This window comes from Falco peregrinus, chromosome 6 (assembly GCF_023634155.1).
Source record: "Falco peregrinus isolate bFalPer1 chromosome 6, bFalPer1.pri, whole genome shotgun sequence".
Lineage (NCBI taxonomy): Eukaryota > Metazoa > Chordata > Aves > Falconiformes > Falconidae > Falco > Falco peregrinus.
This window is the reverse complement of record NC_073726.1, coordinates 85,281,060-85,301,822: the sequence shown is the minus strand read 5'-3', so window position 1 is coordinate 85,301,822 and position 20,763 is coordinate 85,281,060. Positions and strand designations below refer to the sequence as shown.

The 20,763-nt window shown below is 42.7% G+C and overlaps 2 protein-coding genes across 5 annotated transcripts in view; one reads left to right on the top strand and one right to left on the bottom strand.

Moving 5' to 3' along the window:
• Nucleotides 1–196: 196 nt before the first annotated feature.
• FKBP4 (FKBP prolyl isomerase 4) lies at nt 197–20,743 on the bottom strand. The gene is made up of 10 exons (XM_055809113.1): nt 20,488–20,743; nt 16,559–16,703; nt 15,242–15,384; nt 10,771–10,891; nt 9,868–10,024; nt 8,592–8,682; nt 8,167–8,250; nt 7,214–7,399; nt 6,452–6,691; nt 197–2,490 (listed from the first exon to the last, which is right to left on the bottom strand). The coding sequence occupies exons 1-10, from the start codon at nt 20,569–20,571 to the stop codon at nt 2,392–2,394; spliced, it is 1,350 nt and encodes a 449-aa protein (XP_055665088.1). The 5' UTR covers nt 20,572–20,743; the 3' UTR covers nt 197–2,391.
• TCAF2 (TRPM8 channel associated factor 2) overlaps nt 20,054–20,763 on the top strand; it is a 42,549-nt gene continuing 41,839 nt past the window's right edge. For 2 of the 4 annotated variants that reach the window (XR_008747917.1, XM_055809108.1), the window contains exon 1: nt 20,055–20,483. Coding sequence is in view for 3 of the 4 variants with exons in the window: in XM_055809108.1 (XP_055665083.1) it covers nt 20,358–20,483 (126 nt within the window). In the remaining variant the exon portion in view is untranslated. Of the gene's footprint in view, nt 20,484–20,763 lie in introns of all 4 variants that reach the window. The other 2 variants (XM_055809109.1, XM_055809107.1) reach the window with 2 other exon arrangements.

Sequence of the window (20,763 nt, the reverse complement as noted above, 5' to 3'; positions counted from 1 at the left end):
ATCCAGCCCGTCCCAAGGGCGACACCGCGTTCCTCCCGGCCCTCGACAAACGGGCCACCCGACCGCTCAGCGCCGGGGGCAGGGCCCCGCACCCGGCAGCACCGAGGGAGGCGGAGGCCGCTCTGCTCCCCCGCAGACACGGTACAACCGCTACGAGCGCTGCACAGGGCGAAGGACTTATAAAGCCAGACAGGTGTGCGTGGTTTACAAAGCCGATACCGTAATTGTTTATTTTAAGCGTTTTTCTATAAGGACGTAACAAATAGCTTATATTCGGAGTTTACATGCACGACCTCACTTAGAAACACCAGTGTGCCATCTGCTGCTGGCGACTAGCCACATTTTTAAAGACGGCATGGGATCATCCTTCAGCTGCCTGAATGTATAGTGCACTTACATTTACATTCTTAAGTATTTGTTATGTAGCAACAATAAGGGCAAAGACTGCTCACACTGAACGTATTATCCACCCTTGACTCTAGCAATTTTGTAGATGCTCTATAGAAATCATCTCGCTTGTTACTTTCCAAAACATGCTGAAGACCTGTCAGGTCTACGGGAGATTTCTGGAACTTGATGTTCCAAGAATTAGAAATTTCATCATTAGGACTTAGCCCTGTGCTTGCTTTCACACACCAAGTTTTCGCCCCAGGGGCTTGTATTTCTAGTAGTAACTGCCAACAAATCAAGGTATTTCTTTGCAGGAGAAAAATAACTTCCTTGGCATTCCTGCTTCCCCATACTGTTGTGTGGCTGGAAATCCCCCTCTTGAAACTTCAGTTGACAAGCATTCTTGTTACACCATGTTGTAACCTGTCTGTAATTCCCATTATCGGTACAAAGTGAAACAGTTTTCACAGAGAGCTGATACTGGCAACCTCCTGCCCATAAAGAAACCCATGAATAAGTTACACAGTACTTCAGTCTCAGCAAAGGAGACCAGGAAGTCAAGCTCACATTTCAGATGTCATTCATGTTACAACAGAGATACTCCACAACAGACACAATTCCAGCCCATCCCATGCCATGCAAAGACATCTTTCTCACTGCAAAAATAATTTTTTTTTTTTATCTGAAAGGAACAGATTATCTACCTGCTTCCTGCAGAACAGGTAAAAATGTGTCCCTGCTGCTAGTGTCTCAGAGCAGGACAGTGGAGATGCCGAGTTTAACTCTACATAACAAGATAAACAGAGGTGAGTGAGTAGTATGTTCCATGCCTGCAGACACAAAAAACCACCCCAACAAAAAGCCCACACAAAACCCATAAGCACAACCCGCTCCCAAACAAGACACGCTACATACTGCAGAAAGAAGTAGAACATCAAGTAATAGCTTTCTTGCGAAATAGGGATAAGCAGACATTTGAATCACCCAGAAGTCTGTAGTTCATGAGGATCTGGAAGTATTTGTAACATGTTAAACCAGTATCACCTATTTTCTCTTCAAAGCCAGTCACTTTCAGGTATAAATGAATGAGGTTTTTTTTTCCTGGTCCAGTTTTACAAGGTGGAGAGTGAAGTGGAAGCTACTAATACAAACAGAAAATAAGCTCTATGCATAGGTTACAGCCTTGCACTTGTACAGTTTTCCGCAACAGTTTTTCCTTTTGCAAATATATGGATAAATGCTGTGCCGATTACTGTTCATTGCCATAAGGGAATTTCCACAAACAACATACTAAAATAATCAGATACTGTGGCTACCATACAACTGCGTGGATGAGAAAACACTGAATTTCCAAAGGACAGTAAAATTATCTTAATTCTGCGCAAATCCCAATAAAAACCCACGAGAAGTTCTGTTTTCTTGAGTTTAATTGGAGCTTTTATTACTTAAGCTGTGACTTCACAGTCTTAACCTTCAGCAATTTGCAAAGAGGAGGCATACAAGAAAGGTTACAACACTTAATGGAAGGGACTCCCTACTGAATGGGGGGGGGGGGGGGGGGGGGGGCAGGCAAGGGGGCAATCCCAAGGCAGAAGAACTGGGAGCGCCAATTTGTTCTCAAGTCTCATGTGAAGACTCCTGGAAAAGGCTGATTACTTGAAAGAAATCAAGGAAATAAATTTAGGAAGCAGAACCTGAGATTAAAGTGAGCTGGAACCAGGAGACAAACACCAATGTCAAAATGCAAATAAACCAAGCAGAGTAAATCCAGACAGAACCCAACAGTAACAGAGGCTGAATGAATAAATAAAGTCCCTAGGATTAAACCAGATTTATGCTGCCACTCAGCTTCTTCAACAGACGTATAAAGCTGTAACTGACTGTGGCATGGTGGCTTCAGCCTCTGCTCCCCTGAAGCCACTGTCCAACCAGGTAGAAAAATAAAGGTCTAAATCACTGGAAATTCTTTCATTTACAAAACTAATGGAATAGGGTTTGTTTTTATGCTTCTGTGTCAACTTCCGATTTATCTTCCACTCCATTCTGCTCATCTTTCATTTCTGCATCTTCAGTGTGGCTGGTGTGAAGAGTAGCAGCTGACTAAAAGAGAGACAAAGAACATATTCCTCTGTTAAACAAAATTGCTAGCATTTGCAAACAATACCACAAACATCATTTGATTCTTATCACTAGGATACCTGGTCTTCCTGCAAGACTGAATTAAGACATTAGGACCTTCAGCCAAGAGAAAAGAAAAACTTCTTTGCATTTTTTCTGCATCCAAGAAACCAAAAGCAGTTTAGAGGAGGCTAAGAAATAATACTGGTGTTAGACCGTTGTGATTCATAACGTGGTGTGCACATGCTTGCCACATAACACTTCAAGAAAGCATTCTCCCACAAGCTGAAATTCCTTTAGGCAGCTTCTGTACAAAACTGCTTTTGTCCTGCTTCAGTTTCAGCAATTCCCATACCCTGCCCCCAGCCCCAACTTGCACGAGGCACATCTAGACTCAAAATATGAAGGATCTTTGTTGGACAACTCATTTCATGAATAGTGACTTCAACTCAACAACAGTTACTTGGATGTCCTCTGTAATAGCTTACCTGGAATAAAATCTTAATCTGATAAAGCGGCTGCTCTAGAAGCCCTCTCCTTGCTCTATCTTCCAGTCCACATAAAAAAGTTGTGGAAGGCAGCAACATGTGGCAAGGTCAGTTTTTACAGCAGGACATAACCAGCACATCTTGACCTTGCAATAATTTTTAAACACAGTAAAAGGAGGTAGAAGTGTCTTGACCTGCTCATCTCAAAAGACTGCAATGAAATTGCTATTCCACCTGTCAGCCTAGCACCCTGAACCATCTGATTTATAACAAAGTTAGATGAGAACCAGACAAGAAGCAAGGACATAAGCATGTGCTGTTGGAGGGGAACAGGAGGGCAGAAAGCGTCACAATCCTTAACTGTTACATCAACTTAAGATGCAACAAGAAACCACAGCCAAACGCCACCCCGGCAAAGATCAGCTTTCATCCTTAGAAGCATTCTATGAAGCACACAAGAGTGAAGCCTTCTCTCCACAGAAAACCCGTCAGCTGGCAATCCTGGACCTAAGATAAGGTGATAAACATCTTGACCTTTATAAAAATTCACACTTTACATGTGAACTATTCCAATTTGTGAAGCAAACTACTGATGCAAGAGTGACTGACAAACTTCAACAGACCATCAGCCATGCAGATGTCAGGCATTTAGGACCTACAGTCCAAGCTGCCTTCTTAGCCATCAGAAGATGTTTGGTAAACAAACCCTCTTCTCCAGAATTCTTGAACGTCTCCCATCACCACTAATAAACTGTTGCAGCTACAGTAAAGCAACATGATAGATGGAATTAACAGGAAAACATGTTTTCTTGCAAGAAAAATCCCCAAGCCTGACCTGGGGAGTAAGCATCTTTTGTTTACAGTTCCATGTTCCATTGACCCCCTTTTCATACAAAACCACGTCAATTTGAAGTAGGCCCGGTGGCTCAGAGAAAAAAATGTAGACACATGCACATTCCCAAGATCGTCTTAACTATTGACAAGAATGAGCCAGGCCAATAGCACCCTGGTCTGTATCAGAAATAAGTGGGGCCAGCAGGACTAGGGAAGTGATCATCCCCCTTGTACTCAGCGCCACTGGCAGGGCCACACCTCGAATCCTGCATCCAGTTTTGCGCCCCTAGCTACAGGGGAGACATAGAGGTGCTGGAGCGTGTCAAGGACGGGCAGTGAGGCTGGTGAAGAGCCTACAGCACAAATCTTAGGAGGAACAGCTGAGGGAACTGGGGTAGAAAAAAAACTGGGGTAGCCTGTAGAAAAGGAGGCTCAGGGAAGAACTTGCCACTCTTCTACAATTGCCTGAAAGGAGGTTGTAGCAAGGTAGGTGCCCGCCTCTTCTCCCAAGTAACAAGTGATAACAGAGGAAACTGCCTCAAGTTACATTAGGTGAGGTTTAGATTGAATACTAGGAAAAATTCATTCACCAAAAGGTCTGTCAAGCCTTGCAACAGGCTTCGCAGGGAAGTGGTTGAGCCACCATCCCTGGAAGTATTTAAAAGATGTGCAGACATGGTTTACTGGTGGACTTGGTAGTGCTAGGTTAATCATTAGACTTTATGATCTTAAGGTTCTTTTCTAACCTCTGTGATTCCATGACTCTAAAGGCTGACCCTATCCAAAGTAGATGGGAAAATCTGCCCTAAGTGCCACGTCTCTGCAGTATGCCCAACAGTCTGCAATCCGAAGACTAGAGTCCGCCTGTGGGCAATAATACGACTCACTCTGTCTTAGGGCCCAAGGTGTACATTTTGAAAAGCACCTTTTGTACTATTCGGGGGTACAGCTTGCTTCAGTGATCCACTCTTCCTCTCTGAACAGCAGCTCTTGCTGTGTCCCACTACTAGTGGAGGAAGCCAGATTCCCAGCAGCTATGCTAGCTGAAAGGAAATTGCACAGGAGAGCCTGACAGCTGACAACTAAAACCTGTAATTTCAAAAGTGAAGATGCTCAACAGTGAAATAATTCTAGTTTAGTTGCTCTTCCTGAGGTTTTTCATTAAAGCCTACCAAAAATTAAGGTACCGCATGGTTATACATGACAACGTCTAAAAGGACAGAATACTTTCTTCCAGGTTCCAATAATCAAGGACTGTTGACATCAGGCTGCCTCAGCGAGATACGTAAGTACACGGACAATGACACTTTCCTCACAGAACCAGTGGGAAATGTCTGCATTTATGTGCTTGTTTCACTCCTTCACGAGAAGCAGAACCCAATCCACAGAACTACTGCTCCTCTTTGGAGAGGGAAAAAAACACCAACCACCCACCCACAACACACACAGCTGAAAAGCCACAAACAGAACAGCTTGGCCACCCAACTATCCAGTTAGGAGTGATTACCCCATGCTTACTATTACGACTACTTTAGCAGAGTAAGAGATGAAGAATAGAATACATCTCCCATTGCCTCCAGGAGATAAATTTATTTCCGATATGTCAGTTTGAAAGACCAGGGGAGGGAAGAAAGAGAGGTTTATGAAGCATCTCATGTAGGAAATTGTCGACTCAGTCTGAAATGGCTGAATTGTCAGGATACACTCATCGGAGGACAGCAGGCCCTTGGACAGGCTCACTGACAGAGTTAACTACAGAAAATTGACATATCCCATGCATATTCTGGGAAAGTGGACAAAGATCTGTGAAAATAGCCTCACAAGACAGAAGCTTCTGTCCTCCCCAAAGTTACTGAGAAAATCTGAGGCTGATACAAATCCCACATGTGTCCTAGAAATTACAGGTTTACCTAGTCCTTCCGGACCATCACATTTAAGGAAAACAGAACATTTTCTTAGGATATATGATTCTCACCAGTAACTTCGAATGTTTCTTGCTAGTTGATACAACCTTGTTATAACCAGTTAACAATGACCGTATTTGAATACAGAACTAGTATTTACTAAAATTCTAGTGAAAGCTTAGTACAAAAACTACCCATGCAGTAGAATAATGTGTCATCTGACAGTCTGAATTCATACTGACACTTCATAACTGATCTGTGACATTTGGGATGGAGACAATCCTGAGCACCATCTGTATGACAGACGTAAGGCCTCAGTAGGCAGGCCACCCAGGCACCAAAACAGACTGTGCTTCAGAACAATCAGTTCAACGAACATTGATGCTTTTTTCAGTTCTTGAACATTACCATGTTTGCATCTCATGTCTTCAATTACTTTCTGATTAACACTCAGCTGTTGCAAAGTCAGCTGAAATACATAAAACCATTCTGTGCAGTGCTCAGTATTGCCAGTTGTCTTCTTCAAACAAGACAGCCTCACCATTTTGACTGCTGGTATTTTCAAGTGTTTTCTCCCCCCAGAGGAAGCTACGTGAGTGTTCTCCCACTATACTTACCTTTGCTAAGAATAAGAAGTAAGCTTAATGCCTAAAACACTGTTCCACGTCTAACATGTGACATCACCTCTTGTAAATCTTCTGGAGTAGTGTTACTTACCTTTACGTCTTTGTCTGCAAGCCTTTGGAACATGTTGGCATACATCTTTTTCTCTTTCTCACGCTGCTCCCGTATTTTTTGCTGACAAGTTACCAGTTGCACTTTGGCAGCTTTGTTACTTGGATAAAGTTGTATCACTTTCTGGAAATCTCCCCGGGCCAATTCAAAGTCATTGACAGCCAAGTGCGCTTCTCCACGCCGGAAGAGGCCTTTTTCATTGTTGCTATCCAATTCGAGTGCCTGCATTGAAAATCAAAACCAAACCACATTCAGAATATTTTTTTTTTAATAATACGCAGTCAGAAAACCAGAGACTGCTAGAAACTGTACCTTCTGATGTGAATTTAGGAGTCTTGTCAGGGCTTACTAATAAGGCGAGTTGAATACAGTAGAAGTAAGTACAAAGAAAACTGGCTATTTGAGAGTAGAGAACCAGCAAACCCAAGATTTAGTCCTGCCTCTATTCCACCACTTTGAAGGACCTTTGCCAACACAAATACCTTCACCACATCTCAGTGTTTCTACCTGCCAAATACTTGAATATTCGCAATATAGCAGCAAGTTAGTAAAAGGTATTCAAAAGGACAGCAATAATGAGAGTAACCTGTCTGATATTTTTACATTGTGTATTCAGTACTACTCAACTCCCGGTTGATAAGAAAGGCCAAACACCACGTGGCCTGGTATCCCTCAGATTGTTAAAGCAAGAGATAAAACTGTCGGATGGCTTGCACAGTTTAAAAATAAACCAAACCTGACTACCTTGTTGCAGTTCTCCAAAGCCTGGGAGTATTCCTTCAGCTTGAGATGGCACATAGCTAGATTAAGGTGGGCAGCAAGCCGCAGGCTTTTGGCTTTCGTATCCTCCTCATCAGAGAGTCCCGATTCATGCTCCAGCCATGACACAATCTTCTTATACTGTAACGCTGCTCGTTTGTATTTCCCCTCCTGTAAAAGAAGGCAGTTCAACTATCACACATCACAGTAACATCACAGTAACTTACCTCCCTCTCTCCCCTTCTGCTTACTTTGAGCAACAGTTCTGACTAAAAATAGTTCCACCAGAAATTAACTTAAATCATCAAAAATATACTACTTCTGAAAGTCATTCCTGCATAGGATCAGAAAACCTTTAGGAATACCTACTAGGGGTATAGGCCAGCATTGATACTTCACTCTCAACTCCCACCTTTATATTCAACTTTTGATAAAAAACAAAGCAGATGGGGCATTTTCAAAACAGCACAACTATTGTTGTGTCATGAAGATAATGGGGAACTCTTGCCTTTGACTGGTCAAATTGTTTGAAACTGCTTTTCTACATATCTTTACCCAAACAAACATTGCTCATTCACAGCACTATCCCACAGCAGGAACCTAAATACTGTAACCTTGCTGCTATTCAACGTATGCCCCAGAATTACCTGTAGGTACAGCAAACAGCTCTGACAGAGAGAACTAACTCCCTGCAGAGTTAGTTCTTTGGATATTCCAACTCTTGAGGTGTGGTTTTTTGTGGGTTTTTGGGGGGTTTTTTTTGGGGGGTTTTTTTTTTTGTTTGTTTGCTTTTCAAAAGACACCTTCCCCTCCAGTTCTCCTTATAAAACCACAGAAGATCATGAACACCACTCTGAAATGACAGGAGCTGTAATCATCATTATCGGCTCATAACATGGACTAAGAAATGTTATTATTACTTGGGGACTGTAATTTACCTTGAAGTACTGAGTGCCTCTCTCCTTCACAATGCCGCTTTGCTCCAGCTTCTCATCTGTGTTCATTTCCCAGGACTCCTTAGCCTATCCAAACAGAAACAGTTCAAGTCAACGATGCAGCTTTCGGGGAGACCCAAATGGCTGTACTGCTTCCCACTAACAGTATGACAGAGAGAGGTCTGGCAAAGCAGTTTCACCCTGCAAACTGGGCTAGTGCAGTAGAGACACTGACAGCAACGGACAGGGATATACTATAAAAGCAAGGACAATTTCAGCCAAGAGCTCCCAGCATGTCGTCATCTCTCACAACAGTGGCTTCCTTATTTCAGATCAATGTTCAAGGATTCCATCATCTTTGTTTAAGCTGCACTCACACTTCTCCCCCCATCTCCCAATCTCTTTGGGACTTCATCTCTCATTCCTACCTTTTCAAAGCTTTTGAGTTTCACTTCATACTGTAGCTCTGCATCTGGAGGGATCTGAAATTTCTCCTTCCCAGCACTTCCAAAACCATAGCTGTAAGATCAAGGCGGTGAGAGGAAGAAAAGAATGAAATGAAGAAAGAAACAAACCAACAAAAAGCAAGTTCCAAAACTATCCATCCAGCCATATTGAATACACAGGAAGCTGGAGACAAACAAAAATAAGCAAATCTGGGATGCCTATACAGCATTAATAAAAGACAAAGGCTTGAAGAATTCTCAGTACTATTCTAAAATTAGCAAGCACAAGGTAGAAGAAAACTAGAGAAACCTGGGTTTAATGTCATTACTCTCTCAGTCACCAGTTCCTATTCTTTCTTTTTTTAGCTTCTATGAAGGAAAAGCAAGTTCTCTCTCCATCAAGGAAAAAAGAATATAAAGTTATACATATCTTGCTTTATATTCATGACCCGAGACTGAACGCAGTAAGTAGCTGCATATTAAGAGGAAAACCCTCAAGATCAGATTGCTTTGCAATCAGTATCCCTCTTTTCCCATCAGGTTCAGTTCCAGTTCAAAAAAAATTATAAAATAAAAACTGAAGTTAATTATCAGTGCAAACTCCACTTGTTTCAGCTATGTTCTCACTGTAAAGAGAAAATTCTGCTTATATCCTAAACTGACTAAAGTGACAATATTGGGCAGTCATATGTCTTGGTTAGCTGTTGTTAGAGAATTCTATAATGGGCCAAGGTTTGCATGACTTTGCCTTGTGTCTCACAGGAGTCTTAAAGGCTTTTTTTGAAAAGGCTTTCAGAATACCAGTGCAAGTTTTCTACTGACAAAAGATTTATAGTACTCTTTACTAACCACATCACCTAAGGACTAGCTATCTGGTCACACTGGGCTCCTCAGAAGGCTCTTTTCCTATTCTAAGGCTGTTCTTTAGGTATCTTTATAAGCACTGCTGTATAGTTAAGTACTGTTTCATTAAGAGGGACCACAAAAATGTGAGTTAAGAGAGCAACAATTAATTTTTTTTTATATTCACCAAGATCAACACTGCAGAGGCTTAAATAAATTTCTTTTGGAGTGCCATCACTTCCCAACCAAGTGGCAAGGCGATCTTAGCTTCATACTTATACATCAAACTTTTGGGACTGATCATGGTTTTACCAGAGCACTGAAAAATGCTGAAAAGCGTTATAACAAAACACTTTGTTCTTGTCAGATGCTTAATAGAAGCCCTTAAAGTACCAAAAGATCAGGAAAAGCATACTTGGGTTTGAGATAGAACACAGATTCCTCAGATTTCTCCATTTTTTGAATGGCTTTCTCCAGACCATGAGGAAGATCATAGTTGTCACCTTCTCCGATCTCAAACCGCAATTCCCGCCTGTCAAAAACACGATCTCCACATCGGCCTTCAAACTGGACTGGTAACAAAAACAGAACCACCAGAGAAAAATCAGAAGATATCCACATATGGTAAAGGGCAGGTAGCACAGCTAATATAGGAAGCGCCAAAGCCTCCTCCTGAACAGTCTTTTTTCTCTTTTAACAGCTACCTATGGTGGCTACTGCTACCATTAGCAAATAAAACTTCTGCTGCTGAACTTTATAAACCACCATGTGTAATTTGATGCAATATAAATAAGCCATAAGTATCTTCAGATTTATGTATTTAAAAATGCTGTTTAAGAACAGCTTTACAAGATACCATTTTTCAACAGTCAATTGCAGAAATAATGCCATTAATTTTGACATACTCTGAGTAAGTACTTATCCCCGAGTTCACCTTTGGGGTTTTGGTGTTTTCATTTGTAGTTGTTTTTTGGTGGTTTTTTTTTTTCCACTCCAAATGCCAGAACTACTTCCCCTCTTGTTCCTCAGCAAATGGCAATACCTCCTTAGACTCCATCTACTTTTTGTGATCAGATAAGCACTTTATCAGATCCAGTATCTCTGGAGAACACAGGTGCTGCTGGAAAATGTAAACCTCGCTAAAAATAAAAAGAAAGCTTACTCTGTCTTGTTAAGTTACTTGGTAAAGGAAAGAGAATTCACATATTCCTATCCCTCAGGACAAGGAGTTGTAGATTGGGAGAAAGGTTCTCTCTTCCTGGCCCCCCCCCCCCCCCCCCCCCAGTAAACCCATTTACTATTTGTGTAACAGACTTACTATCTACAAGTGCACCCTCATTGGGCTTGGAGTAGCCTTCCCCTTTTTTACGGATTCTTCGGATGATGCCACCATCTTCATCATCAGTGAGATCCTCCCCCTTGAACTCAAAAAGTTCGATCTGTGGAGGGAAGAGCAGCCATGCATTTATTTTCATCACATCAATTCAGTAATTCACAGAATTTGTTCTCCAGGTACTTTTGAAATGTTCAGAAAGCCACTATCTTAGTTTATCTCCTCTAAGATATTAAACCACCAAGGCTATGAAGATGCTATACTCAGTAGATACTGGCTGGAAACCTACTGAAGAGTTTCAGATTCTTTCAGGCCTTTACAGCTTTTGTTCTCCAGCAATATCGGTCTCCCAGTACTACAAATTAGATCCTTTATTTGAAAGGACTGTGAACCTGGTTTCTGAATAAAGCTTCCATGAGCCACAATGCTTAGGGACTACTACAAAAAAAAGATTCTATTGGCTTCTTTGGTAGTATTTTTGCTAACGTCTGCAGGTGGAAGTATGGACAGTGGTTTTTGGGATTGAGGCTTGTTTCTTTAATATGCGGGCAAATACCTTTTGAACACATTAAGCCATGAAGAATATGTTCTCAACTGCCACTTTGCAGTGCTACCACACTGATCAGCAGCTGTCTTACAGAGCTTATCAGAGCTCTCGCTTTACAGCTGAGTAGAATCACCAGTGGTGTCACTGCATCCAAGGGCCAGGGAGGTTTGTAATTAACACAAGGACAACAGAAGCAGAAAAATTGAATATAAACATACAATTGTTATCCTTAAGTCCTGACTATACCCTGAATTCCATATATGGTTCAAATTCACATCTATAGTGTTTCAAACCGAGTCGAAACTGATTTCAAATGCCTGTCCTGCAATATTAAAACAAATTAAAGGGTACCTTTTCAGACTTCGGCTATTTCCCACCTGTTTCTCCAGCCTCCTGCTCTTGTGACAGAGAACAATAGTTTCAACTATGTCATCCTCCCCTGCATCACTGCACAGAGTTTGGTGTTCTCTTTCTACTCACTGCTTTTTCCCCTCTAGTCTTGCCTTATTGTGGAATCATTTCAGAAAAAAAATATTTCCACTAGAATGATAAAACAACAAAACCATAATCTGGCCCACTTTTCATCTAAACTTGTTACTGCAACAAATTTTTCAGAATTTTAAAGAGCTGGTGTTAATGCAGGAGATAAGCCTGAATCTTCACATGCTCTCCCAAGTCTCTAATGCAAATCATAGTTTAAAGTGGGAGTGCCATGACAAGATGAAAAAATACTCTAGTCACAGAAGAAATTTGTTGTTGCTATTACCTTAAGAAAAGTCTTTTGCTATCCACGTTTGAGTAAAACAATAGTAAAAACAGCACAGAAGAGCAAGCCATTATAATCAGTATTGTTTAGACCAAGTACCTCATTTAAAAAAAAAAAGTTCAGGGCTAATGCTGTGGAGGTTCATGACACTTGGACTTAAGATACCCAGAATGCAAAAGGAATTGAATATTCACCAGCACTAAGAGTACTTCCACTTTGTATTTTGATGGATACCTAATAACAAATAATATTCTGGTCTTTATCTTCAGTTTGTCCGAAACAAGCAAAGTCATTCCAGAACATCCCACTGATGACCATACGGGTTTCCTCATTATTTTTTTTTCCACCTACACAACAGTATTCTATGGAAGAATCTATCTGTTTATATTCCTTAGCAAAAGCAACCACGATAACAGCTCAAAACCCTCAAAACAAACAAAACCCCCCCAACATAACCGAACAGAAAAACCACCAAAACTCCGAACCATAACACATCCATTATTTCTGGTCATAATGAAATGCTGATGTGGTGATGACAGCTACAAAAAACTTTTAAATAAGTTTTACAGGGTCATTTTTAAGGCTACTTGCACAGAATTTTAGTAGGGTTACGGCACTTGCAAAGGAACCATGCTGACACTGTTCTAATAATAAAAAGAAAATGTAGAGGCAGGACTACAAGAGTGGAAACTCAAGGGATTTTAAGCACCTGAGAGTCATACTAGTTAGAAGTCCCTTCTACCTAATAAAAAGAGAGTTTCTGGATCCAAGTTCCACTCCCCCAGTTCAGGATATACCCAGCACTGCTTATCTGTTGTAGCTAGTCATCTGCAGGCCTTTTTGTTAGGGAGGCACAGGCAGCTTCAGTGTTTTTCTTTCTTTCTCCCTTTTCTCCTCTAACATTACTGCTCAGGCAGGGGATAGAAAGGGTCATGAATGAAACGCTACTTTTACCTAAACTACCCAGAAGATGGAGAGGTCAGACTGGCATCATTAAGAAAAATTCAGTGGGAAGTGAATAATCTGGATGACTATCAGGTAAGACTCAGTACTACTCTGATGAAACAAATCTCATCTTGCAGGTAGCGCTTTTATTTATCAAAAGGTTAGGTATTATCTCTTGTTGTAGGACAACAATGTAGCATCCTGTATGCTACTGCTAAGCCCTTCAGAATACTTCATCATGCTGACAAGGCAGAAGATCTTGACCTTTGAAACACTGCGCATGGACAGTAAAAAACAGAGGTGAGCATCTTCAGTAATTGCTATGCTGAAGGTCTATTTGTTTTTCCTTTCCCTCAACAAAATGAGGTGGGCAGAAAAATGCAGAGGGGTAGAGGAAAAAACCTCTCCCTTCAAAATCCTGCCCTGTATTATACTTAGTATCACTCGCATTTGTGCAAAGCACAGAGCATTCCAGCATGTGTAGTTTTAGCCAATATAAAGAAGCCACAAGTATCTACAGAGTTAGACATTTAAAAAATGCCCTTTAAGAACAGCTTTACAAGATACTATTGTTTCAACAGTCAACTGCAGAAATAATGGCATGAGTTTTGATACACTTTCAATTAGTTCTTATCCCTTAGTGGCCTGGGGTACTAGCTGCTGGCAGCATTTTTTGAATCCTTCCACACAAAATACACCTTTAATGCTATTACTCACAAGTTCATGCAAGAAAAGAAATAGGAATACAATATCCAACTATGTTTAATTTATCCTTCTTAACAGATGCTCATTGTTTCCCTTAAAATCTAAACAGGCTTTCAGTCCCTACTCCGTGAGTTCCTTCTACCTTTCTCAGGTATTAGATGAAACCTTCAATCTTACAGCAATCATCAGGGCTTAATTTTCCTTATGCCTCTAACATAGGAATCCATTTCATTGATTAAGTATTTTAGAATAAAGTGATTTTCAAAAAACCACATTTAAAGTCCATCTGCCTTCTCTCAGGTTCAATTACAGTATTTCTTGGAAAATTGAACTGCTTCAACAATAAAAAGAAATATATCCTCCCAAACACAGTTTAGACTGTTTGTCAGAGCATGCTCCAGGAACTGCTTTAGTATCATGTTTGATTTTTCCATACATGAAGAGTCTCAGCATTCTGAGGAGCCACCCTCACTACTGAAATAACGCACAACAGACAGCTGCTATTTCCAATCCCTTTGTGGGGGGTGGTGGGGGGTGCATGGGGGCACATGGTGAGGGAAGATGCCTTCAAGATCCCTAGGAAATGGGTTCCGTCCTCTGCTGATGAGGTTAAGAAATACCCACGCTAACTGGCTCCACGCTCACCAAGACACCCAGTTCACCTCCCAGGAAACCAACTGTCCACATGAATGGCAAAATCACTGTTATCCAGACCCCAAACCCAGGACTGTCAGAATCTATCACAGGGACCAAGTGTGTACAGACTACTTTCTGTGATGGTAATATTGATCAATGTAGCCTGGATCCACAGACATTGGTCATAAACAAGGAACCTGAATGCAAACTCTTATGGTGCTTTAAGGCTTATTAAAATGCTCGGCTCTACAGAAAACTGAGTTCATAGTTGCACAGCTGTTCAAATACACTTTTATAGTCCAGCAGTTTATATGGCACCATTATCTCTTTTCTCCCCCTAACAGCTCATAAAAAATCATGTTAATATTGCAAAGTAAACACAAAAAAAAAAGTACAAAAAATATGTTACTAGGACATTAATTGCTCTTCCTGTTGTTGAGAACTTTTACATGTTCAACATAAGTATCATTACTTTGAGTCCTATGAAGTAGAAAGAGGGTTAAAAATTCCATTTTTTCAACTACTTCAGAGTCTGTCACTAAGATGGTCCACCCTCCCAACCTGCACTCTCCCATAGTGATTCATTCTGTAACTGTAAAATAAAAACTATGAACCCTGGAAAACATTCAAGTATTTTTAAGAGCTCCAAAATAAAGGAACCTGAGCCACTGCAGATCAGTAGCAGCTAGACTAGAACTCTGTACATTGCCCACATTACCCTAATTGAGCACACTTTTTCTTTTGAAAACCTAACATTCCTGTTTTAAAAGGGTATTACATCACACATTTTCTACACTGAAATCTGATCTTTGTTGTGGTTTTCAAGCATACGGTTTTAGTGACCATCTCTCACTTACCTCAAAAATCAGCGTAGCGTTGGGAAGTATCTTTGGGGGGCTCCCAGCTGAGCCATAGGCGTATTCTGGTTTACATGTAATCTGACAGATTTCACCAACCTTCATAGTGGCCACAGCAATGTCCCATGCTTTTATCACCTCACCTATGCAAGTCAAATTTCAATCACATGATTGCTAGGCATACATGAAAGGCATGATCAGCTGTAAAACTGAACTTCATTACTTTCGGTATACAAAAGCCAAGACAGAGCAGAAATGCTGAAAGACTTGTGATTGCTCTGATTTATCAAAGGTTTCTTCATTCTAGGTGTAGTGATTATTTTCCTCCCCTATAGGGGACACAAGTAATCTGAATACAGACATGGACTGAAGTGCTTGGCACAATCTCGAGTACGAGGAAATAACAATAAACTGAAGGTCTTAGGGCAAGAGATTGCCTGGCTCCTATTTTGAAAACAATCTAAAAAAGCCTTTTCTCTCTCTACTTTATCAGCTGGCAAAGAGCAGCACAAGTGGTAACTAGAAGTTAACACCCACTTGAATGGGAAGGGGAGGAAAACAGAAGTAGTCCTTCTAAAGCCAAAAGAGAGCAGAAGCTGGAATCTCAAGTAACAAAATCCTGTCTTTTCCTCAAGCTCTCCTACTTGCTGCTCCTTTCAACTCAATCAAGCAGCTTTTCTATCAGTCTTGCATTAATAGGTACACTTCGTTATTATCTCAAATTTCAGTACACCACAGAATTTCTCTCTCAATCAAAAAAAAAACAGTGGGTGAGGAAGTGTCAGCAGAAAAAAATAAACAATTGAGTAGTAAGATTTGCTGAAACAAAGATGTTTGTATTTCTGCATTCAAAAAATGAAGGTTTTTGATAATAAAGAGGTGTACTTCAAGATTCAGATTTGGGTTAATTTGGAAACTAAGGGAAAAAGGGAGTATGTTTCATCATGCTGCAGCTGACAGCTGCCCCTATGCGCTCTGTTCCAGTGTCTGGTCACTATTAAGTACTCCTGAATTTGCGTCTTTGCCAAAACAAGTACCAACAAAATGCATATTCTGGCTACTTAACTACCCTTTATCACTATACTTCAGTGCAAGTTTGCTCCCCTGGAGTGCTTTGTCTAAGGCCCATAATTTCTTCAGCAGGCCTCAGGGGCTACACAATTCCCTCATTCAGAAAAATCTCAAAGCCATTCTGATTTGGCCAGAAAATAAACCTTAAGCTCTGAAAACCAATTTAAATAGCAACTTTCAGGTGCAAAGAGTCATACATGCAAGGAAATCCCATCTCAATTATTAATACCAAACACAAGTTATTACCTTTTCCCAAGTCAAATGAGAATTTGTCTTTCCTGTCCAGACTGGAGTCAAATTTTGTGCCATCAAGAAGCCATCCTGTGTAATGGACGGTCACTTTATCACCTATCATCGGAGACTCTGTCCCACTGCCTTCTCTCTTGACAACCTGAGAAAAAACAGTAAGCAACATAAAGATCATTAAAGTCTTTTTTTTATTATTAATAATAATTAATAATAAAGTCTGCCTATTGGACATTAATTCCACGCACTTAGGTGCATGCATTATCATCTTCATTAGATAAAAGATTTGCAGGTCTACTTCAGTTATTTGGAAATGGATTGGCTATTCTGTCTACAGATTAGAAGTGTTGCAAATGCAGGAGCCTTAAGATGGCTCTGCTGTGATACAAGAACTTAATTGGCAACAGTTGGCACCAGCTCACAGATCTCTCTGCATCTATAGTTAGCAATGTCACTTAATTTCCTCAACAAGATTTTAAATGTTCTTGAAACTTTAACAGGTAAAACATTAGGCAAGTTGCCTTTTTTTTATTTATTCAAGTACTTTCCTCACCACCACTCACTCTATCATTACCTCCAAGTTTGGTGTTCTAGGCAAAGCATTTAAATAAGAAATGAGCTAGTTCTTTCCATGCAAAATCTATTCTAACATGCAACTCGAGATTGCTCAAGTGAAACCAGACAGTTCAACAAAAGTTAACAGAATCTCGTCCCAATGCGGGTTAGTTCTAGCAGCTACCACAGTAACACTTAGGAATTATTAAACTGTATTTTTGTCTTGCCACCACTCTGGGTGCCAGCACCCCAGTTTCACATACAACTGCAAGGATTTAATTTTCTTCTCAAGAGGTTCCCCAGCCTAGCTAGCAAGACCAATAGCAACTAAATACACACTATACAAAATGCAAGATTAGCCAGTCTATCTAGTATACATTTAAAATGTATATAAAAATAAGAGAATAATACTGACATATCTCATAGGGCAAAGATATGAAGCCTTGCCCGTAACAGGAATCCAGGAAGTTCAGATTTGAGTTTTCTCCAACACTGACTGAAACCATCTAGCTCAGAGCCAAAGTTCTGCATTACTTTAGCTAGGCAAAAGGTAACCAATGGAGAACCCTATTCACTTGCATCTATAGAGACCTGAAAAACATACTGTTCATACAAGATAAACATTTACTCAAGGACAGTTATATGGAAGTATGGATTGGTGTCCCTCCTTTGAAGAAAAACTATAAAGATGTCATGCTTCTACACCAATCGTGGTTTTCACTGCAGGAACCAGACCGCTGGGAGACTCCTTCCCAAATTTCAACTTCTTGCAACCAACCACTGTCTATCTCCCACTCTGCCTTTCACCATCCCTGCAGCTGACTATATGGCTGAAATGCCAGCACCCTCCACCAAAGCTGAGGCAATGCGGACAGACTCTTAACAAACTGAAAGCACCTCACTGGATACATAAAAGAGGAGGGGAAAAAAGTAAAATCTTGAAAAAAATACTACCTGCTCAGCTTCCTAGGGAGAGAATTCTCAGTATGAAAAGGGATGCCTGATCTCACACAGCACACCATCCCCTTACCCTGCACCACCTCAGTGCTACAGCAGTTATTAGCATTACAGAACTAATTACTGATTTCTCCTCCAAGGAAGGCAAAAAATCAAGCAACCACTATCACAGATCACAGAGGTAAGGGAACAGAGACATATGAAAATAACATGAATCTGGTAACCAAACTAAACTACATCATGTTTAGATGGATGTATAAAACCAGTGGATCCAAACTAGTAATTTTAAAGCAGTCAAACTGAAGTCACTTTGAAATGGTAGTTGCTTTTAATGAAAACTTCTATCCCTAATGCCATATTCTTGTGGTGTCATACTAAGTTATTCAACATAAAACTAACAAATATCTCATGTTCAGTATTTATGCATTATTATTCTTTTGCATCTACTTAATTTTCAAGAAACTCGTTTCACTTTTTCATATACTCAACAGGGCAACCCTATTTTCTGTAAGATTTTTATTTCCCTTTCAGATGAAGAAACCTGGCTTTTCTGTTCATATTGTGATGGCAAGTATTTCTAAACTTAAGTGCTTACACTAGAAATAGTGCAATCACATTGAGCAATACCAGGAAAAAAACCTCTGGATACTATTCTGATACAAAGCTAACGAAAAAATTAAAAAACCTCGTGGAATCAGTGCAATCATACTAGTACAAGATTGTTGTAGATTAGTTCAGAATTAGACCCTTGATTTCAATGGGTGTATTCTGCACTCTAGTAATTACTAGAAAAATAAAATCCATGAAGGCTGGACTTCATGACCTCTACAGTCTTTTGCCTTATCAATTCACAATCTCACCTTTTTTGAAGTTCTCACAACCTCAGCTCTCTCACCAATATTTTTCCTACCCCCTTTTTAAAATATTTTGAAGAGTCACCTGCTGCTTTTCCACCATCAAAAGGTGGGGATTGCACGATGTAGACAGACACACTCTCTGCCTTTTACCATGCTTAGTTAGGTATCCAAGATGCAGGAGACCTGTGGGCAGCTTCCTAGGCAGCCACGCAGATGAGAACTCTAACCTAATGCTCTAATCTGTGCTATATGTAAAAAATAGAAACTTTCACCAAAGCACATAAGCTGGAAACATGGGAAAGCAGAGTACAGAAACCAGCCACACATCTTCAATCTGGCCCCTGATAACCCTCCTAAGACTGCAGACAGCACCTCTATGACAAACCCAGAATTTAAAGCCAGAAGGCTCTAAAGGCTAAAACTAGAGTTTTGTCTTTGCTGCTTTGCTGTGGTGCTACTTTTCTTCTTTTTAACACCGGAACTCTGAAATCTCACTGTGATTCAAAAAAAAAACAACCAACACGTTTCCAGTGATCATTAGAAGTTTCTAGAGATATGGAAATAGGAAATATCTGACAGAGGAAGTTAGTGCAACTCCCCCTCATGGTATAAACGCTGCTACACGTATCAACTGACTTTCCAGTACAAAGCCAGAAGCCAGTCTACTGGCACGTTGAATACAGGACACAAGCCGCTCCCGCAGCCTGCCCTGGGGGTGTCCCCAGCGGCCTCACCTGCAGCTGGCTCGCAGCCCGCGCTCCCGCCGAGCCCGCACCAACGGGCCGCCGGCCCGGCTCCCGCCGCCGGCTTCACACCGGGCGCACGTGCACGATGCGCCACCGCAGGTACGAGCGGCCGGCGCGCGCCAGGAGCTCGCGCCAAGATGGAGCGCCCCGCTTCCAGCGCCGCAAAGGCGGGCGGGCGCAGGCAGCCGGCCCCGCGCTGCGCCACAACCACGGCCGCAGACGAGCCACACGTGCCCTGCCGCGGCACCATCTTTAATTCCCGGCCCCCGAACACGTGCTGGGGGGCGGGCCCGGACACCCACCCCCCACTCCCCCCCAAAAAACGCCGTGCGGGCAGAGCCGCACCCTGCGAGCGGGGCGGAGAGCGCGGCCCGGCACCCCCGCACCCCCCCCCCCCACCCCCCGGCCCCAGGGAAAAGCCCGAAGGCAGCAAGCAGCCCCCCCCCCTCCACCACGGCCCCGGGCTTTCCTAGCGGGCGGCCCGGGCTGCGGCTCGCCCTGCCGGCGGGGGAGCCCCGGAGAGCTGAGGGGAGCCCCGCGCCGCCACCGCCGTGTGGGAGCCCCCGCGGGCGGGCAGCGCGTGCGCGCCTGAGGCGGCCTCCCGCCCTCCGCGCGCGCTGAAGCGGCAGGGCTGCGGGCAGCGGCCCCGGCCCCTCAGCGGGCACAGCCCGCCCCGGCACGGCAATGTACTCGGGGGCGCCCGCCCGCAGGCGAGGAGGGACACGCACCCCTCCCGTGCGGACCCCTCCCCACCGGCCTCCGAGTCACTGCGGGGGGGCGGAGACGCGGAGCGGCCGCCCCAGCCACCAGGTACCTTGAGGACGCCCCCATCGCGCTTGGGGGTGATGTCCACCCCTTGCAAGGGAGCCCCGTCCGCTTTCATCTCCTCCGCCGTCATGCCGCCTGCCGCTGCCACCGCTGCGCAGGGAAGGGCCGCTCCGCGAGGGGGGGGGGGGTGTCGGCACCGGCCTCCCGCCGGGCTGGGGCTCGCGTCTCGCTGCGCCTCCGGCTCCGAGCAGCGCGGGCGGGGGCGGGCGCCGCGCGCCGCCCTCCCTCCTGCCTTCGCCGCAGCGCCGGCTCGCGGGCGGCG